Source organism: Silene latifolia, chromosome X (genome assembly GCF_048544455.1).
Source record: "Silene latifolia isolate original U9 population chromosome X, ASM4854445v1, whole genome shotgun sequence".
In the NCBI taxonomy this organism is placed as follows: Eukaryota; Viridiplantae; Streptophyta; class Magnoliopsida; order Caryophyllales; family Caryophyllaceae; genus Silene; species Silene latifolia.
In genome coordinates, this window is record NC_133537.1 from 61,162,619 (window position 1) to 61,179,361 (window position 16,743).

Below are 16,743 nucleotides of genomic sequence, written 5' to 3' on the forward strand. Positions count from 1 at the left end.
AGACAATATATCATAAACCCTAATAGTAGTGACTTGCGGTCGAGCAAAGATTTGTAGACACATACTCAGATGCATGAGATGCTTGACTTCCATGTCTGTCTTTGTTGGTTTTGATGGCTTACGTGTCGGCACCTTTTTGCTAGGTGTCTTCTCGATCTTTGCTACTTTTGCCTTCTTTGTCGTGGTGATTTCTCGGGCACCTCCACTTTCCGACATTGTTTTTCCAAAAATCAAAATCGAATAAGATTAAAAGTAAATCAATTACGGCTACTACACTTCGATAGGTAATGATCTTGCTCTTTAAAAGGATAGGGGTAGTATATTTATTCTTTGTATCGATTGTTACAGTGATAACATTGTTAATGTATATATGTTGAGAAATATTATAAACTTCAGGAGAAGGGACATTTCATGCAAATCACTAACAACTCAACACAACGAAGAGTCTCATAGGGACATCTTGATCCGCATGAGATGTTTCAACGTTTTTTGTTCTTTGGCATTTTGGAAGGCTTCGTGTCGGCGCTTTTTGCTCATTTGTCTTTTCGAAGCTTCCACTTTAGCCTTCTTCTTGACAGATTTCTCGGATTACTACGCCCGCTTTCGACATTGTTTTATCAAAAAAATACAGCTATTAAACTGAAGCAGAATGATGGTGGACGAGTCTGACAAAGAATGTGGAATGGAACAAGAATGATAGTATCCTCATAGAATGAGACAGTGTTACAGTATTGTCAAACATTTGTTTTGTTAAAAAACTACAGTAACACTGTTACAGAAGCAATTGCAGCCCTTGAAAAGGATAGGAGATACACTTTTACTCTGATAGTGTTACAGTAACATTGTTAATGTAGATCTGTTGAAAAATATTATTAATTTCAGGAAAAGGGACATTTCATTCAAATCAGCTCAGCACGACGAAGAGTTATAGGGACATACTGATCAGCATGAGATGCTTCGACGTTTTTTCTGTGCCGACGGTTTGGAAGGCTTCGTGTCGGCGCTTTTTGCTCGTGGCTTTTCCGATGCTTCCACTTTAGCCTTCTTGCGACGTCGATTTTTGATTCTTTACCTCTGCTTTCCTGAGATTGTTTATCAAAAAACCAAAACAGAATAACATTAAAACTAAAACAATTACAGCTATTACACTGAAGAGGAATGATGGTGGACGAGTCTTAGAAAGAATGTGGAATGGAATAAGAATGATAGTATCCTCACCGAATGAGACAGTGTTACAGTATTGTCAAACAATTGTTTTAAGATAAAACTACTGAATAACAACTTTATTCTGAGCATTTAATTGGTACTCTTTAAAACGATAGGGGATACACTTTTACTATGACAAGTGTTACGTAGAATATTATTCTTGAGATTTGTTCGAGAAATTTTATTAACCAGGAAAATGAACATTCCCTGCAAATCACAAATAACTCAACACGACGAACAAATAAATCAATCGAAAGCAGAACGGTAATACACATTAATTGCTCATTTATTACAAATCATTAACCCTAATTTTGAAGCGAAAAACTAGAACGCGAGAAAATCATTTACTCTCTTGAGCAAAACAGTTAGCCTAAATCAATTACAACAACAACATTAACAACAAGAAGCGTAATAACCTAATTTTTTTTTGAAAACTCAATATCTTTCTTCGATCAATTAATAAACGCTTCAAATCACTATAATCGAGACTAACAACAACAACAATAACAACAACAACAAAAGAATAATACCCTAATTTTTTTTGAAAACTCAATTTCTTTCTTCGATCAATTAATAAACGCTTCAAATCACTATAATCAAGACTAACAACAACAAGAATAACAACAACAACAATAATAACCTAATTTTTCGCGGAAAAATCAATTTCTTGCTTTGAGCAAAATAGAAACCCTAAGTCGATGATTATTTGAAGAAAAAATAGTATAATCAACACTAAAAACAACAACAATAACAACAATAATAGCAACAACAACAACATGAAGTGGCGAAATAAGTTTAAAAACAATATAATGAAATAGAGCGATTTTATACCTCTTCGTCATCTTCAAACGATTGTTACGAGTAAATATAATAATGATCTTCACTTGATTAGTGCGATTTTGCTTGATGTAATAAAAATTTTTAGGAAAAAATTTATGGTTTAGTGAATTAAGCGCCAAAGAAAAAGAACGTGAAGCGGTTTGTACATGGAGATACAGGCGTTTTAGAGAGAGAAAAGGAAGTGAATTTATGATGAATAATGAATGTGTCGTTCTTTATATATAGCGCCTAGTTTTTTTTTTTTTTTTTTTTTTTTTTTTTTTTTTTTTAAAATAAACACACGTGTCATAATCAGGACGGTTGGATCAATAAGATCCAATGGTTCTTATTGATATCTTTACTCATCTAAGATCTTTAGACTAATGGGATCTTCACTCTATATATATATATATATATATATATATATATATATATATATATATATATATATACTCTCTCTTATTCACTATATTCTTCCCCTTTTCTTTTTGCACAAGGAATAAGAAACCGATTTTGGACCACATAAAACACACTACCCCACATGTAATTTAATTTGGACCACACAAATCAACCCAAAAAAGGAAACAGGGAAGAAAACCCGAATAATCAAAATAAGAAAATAGGGAAGAAAATGGTAAATATGAGTTTATGGTTGCACATGAGCTCGTTGAGTTACGAGCCATCCATCATTTGTGACGAGTCTTAGCCTTATGGAGGTGTCTTATCAATTTAGCTGGATATTGCAAAAAGATTGCAACGATTGAAATGTGAATCCAACCAGCAAAGTGGGGCTATCTCCGATTGCTCTTTTATTAGCAATAACAAGAGTAAACTATAATGCAAGGACCTCAATTATTGAACTTGAGAGGTTTAAGGACCTCAATATTTTTTGTGGAGCTTTGAGGACCTCTTGTTAACGTCTGTTACAATTTCTGTTTGTATTCCACCACAGTGACATGCATGCGTGGAACCAAGTCTAGAAAAAGGAATTAATTACCCAAAAAATTCCATTTTTTTACTTTTCACAATTATTCTTTTTAAGAAATGGGTACATATGTCAGTCATACTTGAAATGGGTACATTCGCCATCAATATAGTACTCCCTCCAATCCTCTATTTTCTTCCTCTTTACTTTGGGCACAAGAATTAAGAAATGGAGTATTATATTGATAAAAAGTTGGGTGGGGTTTGGTGATAGGAGAGAGGGATGAATAATTAAGAGTTAAATAATGAATTGTGGGCCACAAATATTAAAGTAAAGAATAAAATATGATTAAAAGAGTTGGGTGGGTGGGGTAATAGGAGAGAGGTATGAATAAAATAAGAGTAAAAAGTTACCAAAAATAGAAAGGGGAAGAAAACCTGAATAACCGTTTTAGAAAATAGGGAAGAATATGGTGAATTGGAGGGAGTATAATACTCCATTGATTTATATTACTGTTTGTACATGTCATATTTGAAATGAGTACACAAATTTTTATTTAACATGGAGATATATCAGTCTAGTCTAAGCTTAAGACGGGTGAAATATGCTCATGTGGGATGAATACGAAAAAAAAAACAGAATGCATAAAAAAAGTACAAGTTTTGTCTCATATGCCCATATGCGATGATATTAAACCCGTTTTACTATTAAAACAAATATTATTCTGTCTTAAATAATACTTCGTAGAATAATAGTCATATTAAGTGTTACTATGTAGCATAGTAAAAACATTTTTTTTTGAATCAACACAATAGTAACTTAAATTAATATACAAATAAAATTGGAAGATTAAAAATGAATACAAAAGGGAAAAGGAGACACGTTCAGACACCCACACAAAAAAAAAAAAAAAAACAAAACGTTAGCCACTTAAATTGGAACATATAAAATTGAGCGAGGGAACGAGGAAAAGAAGTCATCAATATTGTGTTATTTCGGATCTCTTTTGACCGTTTTGAGGCAATTTCGATCGGGTCAATTATTCGATCTTTTGCAAAATCACAATTACTCCTCAGGTAGTTTAGGGTGGAGTCATTTCTAGATTAGTACGGGTTGTGCCGAGTCATTTCTAGATTAGTAAAGAAACTAGTGTAGATCCCGCGCAAATGCGCGGTAAATATAGACTTTTTAATTTTTAGTGTATTAGTTATAGATTTTAGATTTATATCTTGCGAATTTTTATAAAAAAACAATTAATATTAAAATTAATTAAAAGAATTGAATAATTCCATAAATTATGTTTTTTATGAAAATATTTTAACTACATCAAATGTTTAAAAAAAAAAACTTTTTTTTGAAAAATCAGCTAGTTTAAGTAGTGGGTCCAACATATAATGGTATAATTAGAAAAGTCAAAGATTACAAGAAGTATCACGGTAGAATATTTGCAAAATCAATTAGTTTAAGTAGTGGGCCCAACTTAGAACGTGATATGTGGTTTATTCAGTCTAGAAGGCAGGCCCAATCATAGTGGAAAGCACTTGGGCGGGAAACTACTAAGAGAATTTTATTCTCTTAGTAGTAGGGGGGATGAATCATGATAAAAAAAAGAGAGAAAAATGATTATAAGGTGTTTTTTTCTCCATCTTAATAATTTATTTACATTTAATTAAAATATTACATAAAAATATGAAACGACGTAAATAATTGAGACGTAGGGGGTATGTATTTACTATCCACAATTATTAAGTAAAATATAGTAACATGCCAAATTGCCAACAAATTACTTCCAGGAATTAGGATGAGAAGTAACAAAATAGTGGATGGAAAGTTAACGGAAATGAATAGTAGGTCCTTAAAGCTTGTCTTTCAAATGTTAGGTCCTTATAACTAGATTTGTGTATAATTCGGGTCCTTAAAGTACCCTTAACTCGCAATAACAAAGATAGGAATGAGAAAACGTGATCTGAAAGGGCACAGCCCAAACACACTCGTCTTTTTTCAACTTTCCCCGCTGGTTTTGATAATCATGCAATCGATATCATTGAAGATGCCCAGCAAAAAGTTCTTTCTCCCGTCTTTTTTCCGGTCAATTATTTACGTTTTTCTTATTTAGGTGTTTTGGTTTAACTTTTCTATTTATTTAAAAGTTTTTCTTTTTGTCTTTTTATCTTTGTGCAAAATACAATCGTAAGGAAATGATAGGCGAAAGGAGTAATTTCTCCATCTGAAAATTCACATGTACTAGTTTTTTTTTTTTTTTTTTTTTTTTTTAGATTTGATGATCAACTGTATTAACTCATTAAAGCAACTAATTTTGTAAATACGTCTTAAAAACAAATAAATTCGCAGAATCTCTAACGTGTTAAATTTTCTAAAAAAATCCTAAGTTTGAGGTGTCCACCAATAGTTTTATGTTTTAATAGCATCTTCTCAAAATGGTCCAAAATTAAAATCATTAAAATTGCGTTAAATATTCTCAATGTTTTCTTGAAGTTCGATAATTTTCTTAATATCAAAAACTCATATTGTTAAAAGTTATGTAGCAAACTAAAGAAAACTTTTGTACGTATTATTATACAGTATAAAAGAATATGTTTATATATTTTTCTCATAACTAAATTCGTGCAAAATCTATCAGAAATTTTTGTTTATGTTGTGAAAATTCCCCAAAATAATTCAAGTTTTTAGCCTACAGGTAAGATGAAGGTATTGTGGTACTAGGTTTTAGGTTCAAATCTCCCCTTAGATTATACTCCCTCCAATCTCATTTATTGTTCCCTTTTCTTTTTTGCATAAGAAATAAGGGAATCAATTTGGACCACACAATACGAAAAGAGGGAATAATAAGAAAAATAGATGAAAAGGGAAAGAGGAATAATAAATGAAATTGGAGGGAGTAATATCTTAGTAACTCTTTTGACACAAAAAGAGGAATCTTCGTCACTTGTGAGCCAAACTCAAATCTCCTTTCAAATTCCCCATCTGATTCGCCCGTATATGATCATGTTTAGGATCCTCAAGAGATTTCATTAACTCTCCTAAGAAATATAGCGATTAATGAATTCATCCTTATCCTTAATTAAATATCTTTTCTTGTATGGCCACTGTGATCCAACTTTGATGTAAAACCAACTTAAACATGTTTGCACTTTGTATGACGAGAGTATTGGAATCAAAATATCACAAAAGTTTGATCCAATTCGTTAATACTATGATTAAGATTAGCTGAGCTTAGTCATAAGTCACAACACTAACCAATTTCACACATAAATTAGAACAAAGTACATCTACGTACAATTTTCTTGCAAGTTTTTAATGGTCGTGACAATAAACAAAGACATTATAGATTCTATGCTTGCCGTTTTCTCGTAAGCAAGATCCTTTAGTTCAATATTAGAATCTAAACATTTGTCCTATCTGCAAGCAACTTGTGTATCTCTGTTAATTTTATCCAACTTGCATTTTTTAAAGAATCTACTCCGTATGTTTTACGGCTGTATCACAATCGAATAATAATGGATAAACGAAGGTCCAAAGAGTTTAGCTTTATTCAGCTCAGCTTTAAGATCCTATTTTTTCGGCTAATAGGAGTTGGACTAAATTAAACTGAACTGAATGGAGTTGAAATAAACTAAACTGAACGAATGGAGCTTAAGTAAGAGATAATTTGCGAAGAGATGGGATTAGTTGAGCTTGAACTGAACTGAAATGAGTTGAAATTAAGTCTGAAAAAACATGGTTTTGCTTCAGTTTCACCCAGTTCAGGTCAGCTCCATTCAGCTTCTTTTAGCGAAAAAAAAAAAGAAAAAAGAGAGCCTAAATGCATACATAATGAAGGTACTTCCACTCACTATATGATAAATAAAAAAAGAAAAAAAAAAACAGATGCCTATACGGCTACACCTTTATTTATCACCCAGTACACAAGAAGGGTATCATATGGTTGGAGAGATTTGGAGTTTTAAGAATGGAATGATCTGCCAAGAGTTTTCTGTTGATGGACGTTAAGCCAGCTGCTTGTTCTATGGCTTAGCTTTTGTTTCTTGCTTATTCTGTGCTGGTCTATAGTTCTCTGCTTGCTGTCTTGTGGCAAGTATTATCATGTGACTCTTATTGTGTAAATTCTTAAATTCATTTATTAATTATTACACCTTGCATTTCACCAAAGTTTTTTTTTTTCTAAGATGTAGTTTAATTAAAGGTAAATAAATAATTAAGATGAATGGAGTATTAAAAAGAGAAATCGTCGCAGGCTTGCACAACTCCATCTCCTATTGATTAAGAGCGTGTACATTTTGTACACTAGACTCGTTCAAGGTACGTACACAAGCTTATTATAGTATCCAGGTTTGTGGAGAGAATGTGAGATAAAATACTTTTATGGGCGATGATATGGACCTTGAAGAGGTTTATTTGTTGTTGGGAGGAGGTTTGTAGGTAAATAGGTTTGTATATTAGTTTACGTGGCACGATGTGGCATGAGAACAAACGTATTAGAGATTCATCTATTGTGGATGTCCTAATGGTAATTTGATAATGACGAAATTTAATTGTATATAGGTCATAAATAAATAAATAAATATCACATCTTCCTAACCTTTTTATTTTAGTTAAAATATACCAAGTGCATTTTTGTTTAAGAGAATCAACTATTTTGAAGGGCAAGTTACCCATCCTTTATGAGGGAACGCAATCAAGGATATCATAGTGTATGTACAGTTAAAAAGGGTATGTAGTTGAGCCACCGGCAAGTGGGCAATCAAGCTTTATATTTACTGTGCAAGCTTGTGATTATCAAGTAAGACGGTAATTAACCATTTTCATTTCATATCCTAGTCGGACCCTTAAAACTACTTTATTGTTGCTTTTTTTTTTTTTTTTTTTTTTTTCTTCCAATTGTGGGGCGTGGGGTCCTATACGCACAAACAATGTGCACGTTCTGGAAGAGTGGAAGGGGATCTTTTGATAAGACTTAATGTGTGTTTTAGGGGCTGGTCTTGTAATGGTTAGACTCGATGGATATAAGATCCTAGCGGTAGATTTGTTTTTTGTTGTCACGATTTGTGTTGGACATTTGGACAGTCTTCTATCTGCCAAATGTTTCGTTTCCATCGTCTGATTTCTTTTTATTTTTTTTTATTTATGATGGTAGGATTTGCATGTGTATGTTTTGGTTCAGATTGGAAAAGAGTATGTACATAGCAAAGACATCTTTCGGTGATGATTGGTTCACTAGGGCCCTGTTTTCTTCAACTTAATTTTGGGGTCATTGAATCTTGCTATTTTTGGTTGTGTTATGCTTAATTATGGACTTTTTTTTTTTTTTTATAGAGAAAAGAACAATTCATTAATAGAACGTCATACGGCATTTACAAAGAATAATTATAATCGAAAATAAATCTAATGGAAACCAAAGAAAAATAATTTTCTTATAAATTAGGGATCTCAAAACAACATCCGATGATTAATTTCGTCCCTATTATCGCTATCTTCATGTAGCTTTTGAGGAGATCCTTCGTTTGATTTATGAGATAAAATTTACCTCTGACTGGTTTCAAAGATCGTTGACAAATTACTTTTACCCTTTGAAATAACATGCTGCAAACCATTAACGAAGTACTCTTGACTATATTACTGATGAAACTAACCCCACGAATAAATGGAAAAACCCTGAAATAAGGGACGAAAAAATGATTCTCACCAAAAGGGAGACATTTATTGAATAGAAAATATATATGCATACTATTGATTGAAATTTGAAATAATTTTGGGCTTACCATCGATCGATTGATAATCGATGAGAGCCCCTTGTATAATATGATGGAGGTTAGGGTTTTTTTAGAGAGAGTTTTTTGAGAGAGAGAAACCCTTATTTCTGATCACGACTTTCAATAAGTTATATGGACAGGGTTTAATTAATTATGGATATGTTTTACTCAATTATAGACACAATTAACCATTTTACCCTTTACATTTTAACATCTCTTCTACAATTTTAAATACTTCAATTTTCTCCTCTAATTAACCACCGCCCCCTCCCTCCACTGCCCCACGACCACTCATATGCACACCGCCTGCCAAATTAGCGCGCCAGACCAGTCTGGTACCCGCCACCCACCCAAACCTGTTTCTTTCCCTCCCCTGCCACGAACGACTAACCCTTTTGCCACGACTCTCAACCTCGCCCCACCCAACTTGCAGCTCCTTTCCACGCCACCTTTCACCCCGTCAACCACCCATCCCCCTCGCCTTGTTGCAAGCCCGACCAGCCAACCTCCGCCTTCTTTCCCACAACCCTAATTTACATATATCTAATTTTATTTACGGGTTTTCTATCATGCCACATCTTCATCCTATCCGCTATTACATAACCACCACCAAAACGCATTAAAAACTCACCTCCATTAACTCGAATCCCCTCCACCACTCACATCACCAGATTTGGTGTTTTGGAGGGTAAGGAAGGGGATTTCGAGTGTACGGGGAGTGTTTTGAAGGGCGAGGGTAGAAATTTCACTTGTGGAGCAGTAAGGTTGACAAGGTGGAGTGCTGGGGAAAGGACGGAGTCACGCAGGCTGAAGGGAGGGTGAAGTTGATAGCGGTTGGCAACCTTAGTGTTGTCGGCTATGGTGATCTAGGTGGTGGATGGCGATGAGTATCAGTGGTTGGTGGCTATTGTGAGTGGTTGGGTAGTATATGTCGGTAGGTGAGTGGGGTAATGAGGAAAGGGAATGGGATATCCTAGGTGTGTGGGGATAGATCTGGCAAAACGGGTCACCCGGGTCGGGTACGGGTCGGGTCAGTTTGGGTCGGGTCATTTCGGGCCTGTCACATATTTCGGGTCGGGTCGGGTTGGGTCGGGTCAATTTCGGGTGACCTGTTGTCGGGTCATTTCGGGTCGGGTCATTTTCGGGTATAGGTCATTTTGGGTCGAGTTGCTTTTGAGTTAATGACTAAGCACTTAAGTTAATACTATTTTGATTAAGAAATACTATTTTGCAAATTTAACTATATATTAAGGATTATTGTAAACAATGAAACTTTATTTTGATATATATATAGTATTAATATGAGTTATTACTAATCGTTTCGGGTCATTCTGGGTCACTTCAAGCCATTTGGGATCAGGTCAGTTATGAGTCGGGTCTTTTCGAATTGGGTCACCTCGGGTCGGGTCAACATTGGGTCAGACAATGTTCGGGTCGGGTCTGGGTCGGATCGGGTCAATTCGGATTTCGGGTCAAGCAAGTTCGGATCATTTTCGGGTCTCGGGTGAACCTTTTCGGATCGGGTCATTCGGATCTGACCTAATCCTATTACTGATAATGGGAAAAGGAATGAAAAATTTGGACAAACAAACAACAAATTATTCCCTTACCCTTTCTGAAACCCTTGAACTAAATGTCTCTAATTGTAATCTTCATTGAGCAACATTTGTCATGATTTGAGTTGACTTTATTAAAGCCCGAGGAAAAAGATCCTCTCTATTCTATTTTTGTCCATTTCCTCTCTCAAGAATTATTATACGTATTTGCTAAATCTCGCACATCATTTTACTAAATTCCCCACAATTATCTCTATTATTTCAATTCTACCTTTCATCCAAAAAAAAAAATTACAAAAAAAATTCTTCTTTCCTTCTCAAAACCTAAATAATTCGATAGTTATGGATCTAATTTGCACATATCAAATGTAATTTAATCGTTTCATCATCAATATCATGAATAAACTCGCCTGGTAATCGACTGAATGAGTTTTTTTCAAAAAAAAGTTTTTACAATTAGGGTTTATTGAAAATAGAATAAATCCTGCAAAAACATAAAAGAATGAACATAATTGATACATAATTGATGATTCTGAATTCCTTAGAAAGTTTAATGCCATCAAAATGTAAATTTTGTCCCATCTCAGCCATCCCTTACGTTGTGATAGTTATGAGATCAATATTCAGATAAGTTTTGGGGGAATCATTATTCATCAATTCATTTGCGTTTATCAATGCCCAACCACCAAATCCCCTTCTCCTTTCCTCAACACCCAACGGCTGTCGACCACCATCGCGTCGACCTTCCGTCCGACGTCCCCTTCCCCTCTCTGCGTCGTCGATAAGTTTCCAAGTCGATGGTCTATCAGGGCACTTTTAGAGAATATTTTATTTTTTTGGTTTTTGATTTCTCTCTCTTAGAGAGGGCGATAAATGAGAGGGGCAAACTCGGAAGAAGGCGGAAAAATGTGTGGGATTAAGTAATATTACGTGCGGGATTTAGCACATCCCTTATTATATTACTCCAAGTATATTATAAATTCCAAATTTTCTTATTAACCTTCTCATTTTCACAAGTAAAATTACTACCACCCGATTAGGTCCAAAGTTCAATGAGGGTAATTGAAAAGGTAACGAACCGTTGCCAATTCCTTTTAAGAATTAGAAAACATTCTTAGGAGTAAAGATCCTCTCCATTTTTTGTCCATTATCCTTAATAGATTCATATTATATATTATCTGCTATTCATATCATCATCCATTACTCCTATTAATGACCGTCAAGTCGTTTTAGAAAATAGTTTTGACCGTTTAAAAGAAATGAAAAAGGAAGGTAACAGAAATGATCCAAATCGAATTCTTACTAACTTGGAGTAACTTAAATGAGTAGGCATGCGTCAATACTCAATAACTTCATACAGTAATAGTGTCAACATATACAAAATCACATTATAGACGGCATATATTCATTTATAACCAAAGACGGGCCAAATACAATACCACAATCTTAATAGGACAAGCAATAAGTAGGGTGGTAGGGGTAAAAAATGTCACCACTTTCAAGCTATTTAACCCGTCTTTAGTTATAGACGGATATATCCGTCTATAGCAAGACTAGCTGGTCAACATATCACATACGAAGTATGTGCTCTCCTAAATAAAGGATGGATAAAATGAAGAATACCATGTGCTAATAGGGTTGATCATCATAATTATGCGTTCGCGAATTCTTCTATACGATAGATATTTTTTTTTTTACCTTTTTAGGAAATGAAACTAGGCTGATCCTCTAAAATAGGACCAACCTATTTTCATCCTTTCAGATAAGGGAGGTGAGTGAAAGTAATTGGCCGTCAACCTACCTCAAAAGAATAGGACACAAATGTCCTAAATTGGCGATAAAAACTGCTACTTTATTAGCCTCACGAATTTAATGACTAAATTTAACTTCTTTTAACAGGAGAGTTCAATTCTAATATCAACAATAACAGAAGAAATCTTCTATGGCCCACATATAGTGTTAATAACACAAAGATTACCCATTTCAACGGCTATAGACGTGTGTTTCAAAAATTTAGCCGCGATTATATTTTCTCTAAGAGTAAGAGTCTCAACTAAGAGAACACTAACATTGCCGCACTATTTAGCTCCTAATAGAAAATTTTTACCATGATTAATATTTGTTTTATAGTTAAAATGATTTATAATTAGGGATATAAAATTTTACCACTTGTATAGATGAAAGTAAATGAATGATTATTCGTGGGATATAAAATTTTGTCTCTTCTATCTAAATAGTGATCTGCATAAATTGTTTTAGTTATAAAGCGAATATTTCTTTATTAAAGGAGACTAACTACGATAGATTAATGACATTAATGACGAAAAGCATGTGAAAATCATGTGTTTATAGTATTTTTTTTCTTTTTATTTTCGCCATTGCTTTTTCATGGACACCAATTATTCGTTCATGTACTCTTTTTCATTATTTTTCCGGAACATACCTTTTCTCTAAAAAAACAGAAAAAACACTCTTTTTCTTTTACTTTTTCACTCAAAAATTAATCAAACATTAGCAAATAATTCGTCAATTATGCATATTAATTGCCAATTGAACAACTAATAATTCTAATTTCAATTATGAAAATAATTTTTGTTAAAAGCTCATGTTTTTTTTTTATCACAGATTTCCGGGTAACAAAATTCAAAAATTTCAACTACTTTTTTGGGATTTCGGGCAGCGAGTGTTACTGGAACTCCCAAACAAGACGCATACACAAGAGTCGGTTTTTGTCTTGTCCAAGCCAGTCAGTGCCTTTACCTTAGGTTCATGGAAAATAAGTATGTTAAAAACTAGTGTTAACTCCATTAAATACCGGGGCTTTCCCTTTGTTTAAGTTTAATAGAGTTCGGAAATTTCATACCCATCTATACAGGGCTCGCACGAGACTATGAAATCCTCGCATAAGAATACGTCTTCCGTCACAAGCTTGTGACGGATACCATTTTCTCTCATAAAATATCCATGAGAGGTGAGTGGGGAAGCACATGGGGATGCCCCACCTTGTCCCCTCTTTTTTTTTGTGAGAGATCTTCAGCTTGTGACGGAATTAGCCCGTCACAAGCAAGACGCTTTGATGGAGGAGATTGAACAAATCACGTGAGGTTAGTAGAAAGATTGGAATATGCCGAAGCAACTCAAATCAATTAGCTAGCTAGTAGGCAGATTCAAATTGGCCTAGTGACGGGTGAGTGATGATAGAAAATATAATAATAATAATAATAATAATAATAATAATAATAATAATAAAGTTAAATAATTGGAACTTTTATTCAATAAAGTAACTTTATTAACACTTAATTTGGACGCAAAACATCAAGATAAGACTGATAAAATAGAATTAATACTCTCCTATCATTCATTTACGCGAAGAGCTTAGGCTTATAAAACAAGGACATGATTGAAAATACGACTGGAACACCTAATTACATTCTTAGACAAACTTAAGTGGGAAAGTGCCATTATTAATCCTTTCATGGGTCCCATTTGTGGCCGGACTAGGTGGAAAAGTTGAGAAAAAGGAACAGAGGTTTTATCTCCAACTTTTTTGTTTTTGAACATATATTTATATTTTTTGAGCTTATTTTCACAAATTTTATTTTGTTTTTGAGTATATGTATGTTTTTTTTGAGTTTATTAAAATTTATAAGTTAGATTTTAATTTTTTCCGTCAAAACTCAAATTTTACTAAACTTATATGTAATGTTTTTGAGTATTATTGCAATTTTTTAGAGTTTAATGTTTAAGTAAATAAACTCAAAAAAATTATATTAAAACTCAAAATTTTTAAAACAAAGCTCAAAAAAATTATTATATACTCAGAAATTATGAATTGATGGTAATACATCAAATGTATAATCCACTTACTGAAAAGTTCCCCATTTCACATACTTTGCCAACCCCTTTCTATTTTTTCTTTGGGTATGGCAAATTCTCATTTTAGACCTGTGGGTAGTGGCGGATTTAGCTTGTCTTCGCTGATCAAAGAAAAATTTGAAAATTTTAGATAGAATTTTCGATTTTTAAAAAATTTACGTTATGTCATTACTTGCCCGACCCCGCTGGAATTTTTTGCCCCTCAATGGTGAATTCTGGTTCTGCTACTATTTCAGACGACCTTGTAATAAGAAGATGATCATTTAGTGATAATATTACAGTTAAAGTTACAAGTAAAAATTTCCAGATTTTTTTTGAAAATTGTTGTAGTATCTTTTTTATTAAAACATGGTGAAATTTTAGCGTAAAAAGGTCACATTTTCAACATCTTAATTTCAAACAAAAAAGTCCATATTAAGTGAAGTTTGTTGGCTTTTTTTAAAAAAACTTTTGTTTTTTGTTTTTTTAAGCGGAAAAGTTGGTCTCTTTTTCAATTTTCAAGGAGCAATTATTGTAATAATTTCAATGATTTTCTTAATTTTTGTGCAACATTTTAAAACGACCTTTAAAACAAAATGGCAGAGTACTCCATCCCCTTTGATTAAAATATTTTTCACAAAGAATATAAATGGTAAATAGATAACCGAGACCAAAGCGTCTTGCTTGTGACGGGCTAATCCCGTCACAAGCTGAAGACCTCTCACAAAAAGGGAGAGGGGACAAGGTGGGGCACCCCCATGTGCTTCCCTACTCACCTCTCATGGGTATTTTGTGAGAGTAAATGGTATCCGTCACAAGCTTGTGACGGATATCGCCGTCTTCAATGAAATTTTGTGAACCGAGACAAGTTGACTATGTTAAATCTTCAATTTTCCTAGTGCAAAGAAAGTCTAAAGTAACTTCAATGCCAAAAAAAAAGTTTAAAATTGATTGTAATGAAACTACTTTTAATGACCTTACCGGTCAAGCTAGGAAGTTAGTTGATTATATGCAAAATTTGAACTTTTTATAATAGTCCAGTCATCCTGGGAGCTTGTTCTTAATTCTCCCTATGTGAATTTGTCCTAAATTTTAAGATTGACACATTAGAAGATTAATTAAAGAATAGAGATAGAGATATTATTGGTGTAAGTGTGTAATTATGTTAATAGTCCAAAGTAATAGTAAGTTGTTGGTGAATTATGTTAATATTGAATTTTTCTGTATTGTTTCCATCGTGGTTTATTGCTTCCGTTATACGGGTTTATTTGACGGGCTGTTATATCCTTTCTTTCAACTCAAGATCAAAACTTACAAGTTGTAGATAAGTTTGTCATGTTTAGAAGCAGAGGTGATCAAATGGCTCAAACCCGATTTTGAATACGCTGATGTTATATGATCCCACTTCTGAATAACATGTTTGAACATTAGTGCAATGATAAGTATGAAAGAGATGCAACTTTTCAAAAAATTTGAACTAAAGTCCCGGACATCTGATAATGTTGGTGACCTTCTGTAAAATTCACGAAACTAAGAACAACAATCTAATCATTCTACTTATCCAAAAAAAAACAAGTTTTAGCCTTTCTAAAATTATACAAGCTGAATGGCAGAAACAAATTATTCCTGAATAACCAACCTCTAATTCTAAAACTCTCCTTGACCTCCGCCTCTTTCGTATTACTCCGTATATACATTTAGACTCGTACTGTCTTGGGTGTTGGAGGCCTGAAATCTGAAGCTTGCCATGGAGTTACTGAACCGACGAGAAAGTGTGCCACACCATCGTCGCTGGAATAAATCCGAGTCTCGTACCAAAAATCATTGCTAAATCTTTTAAGTGATTAGCAGAACTCAATATCTGACCATATTTTCCCTTTCTAGTGGTACAATACTTATAGTAATCACTTCTGGAACTACCACAGAAGATGCTACTGGTGCTGTTGTACTAGCTTGATGATCATTATCGCACCCAATAATCTTCTGACAAGTGTCAATCAGAGATTGTCTACAAGTAGGGCAAGAAGAGTGTGAACCTAGCCATTTATCTATACACTTAACGTGAAAACCATGGTTACATTTTGGCAAAATCCTGACTTTTTCACTTTCCTTAAACTCTGACAAACATATGACACAATCTGTACCTAACCCTTGAATATTTTTCTCACTCGAGTACTTCACTACTGGGAATGTTCTCAATGCTCCTTTATCGACTCCGGTACTTGACTTCTTATGGTTAACCATGTTTAAGTAGTAATTAGGCTCTCCATTAAGCAAACTTGTGCACCTAATCACACACTTAATCAACGAGTTTACAAATAATGAGCATATTATTGCACATATTAGGACTGATAAGATCATGACTACGTTCGCATCAAAACTGTTGGTATTATTGTTGTTGCCATTAGTTGGTGATTGAGCTGGTGACGGTGTTGTTTGTTGTGAATGGAAAAATGGGGTGCTAAGAAGCAATCTTCTTGAGTAATGAAGGTTTGAGATTAGTTCATTTGGAAGCGAAGCGAAATAAGTTGAAGGCATCATTTTTAATTTTTAGTGTGTATGAAAAGGTAAAAAATTGTTGTTGAACTTGATAATGTTTGCGGTTTGAGTG

The 16,743-nt window shown here is 33.7% G+C and overlaps 1 protein-coding gene across 1 annotated transcript; it reads right to left on the reverse strand.

Annotated features, from left to right (window-relative positions):
- Nucleotides 1–15,592: 15,592 nt before the first annotated feature.
- LOC141623339 (RING-H2 finger protein ATL78-like) lies at nt 15,593–16,743 on the reverse strand. The gene has a single exon (XM_074439450.1). The coding sequence runs from the start codon at nt 16,671–16,673 to the stop codon at nt 15,987–15,989; it is 687 nt and encodes a 228-aa protein (XP_074295551.1). The 5' UTR covers nt 16,674–16,743; the 3' UTR covers nt 15,593–15,986.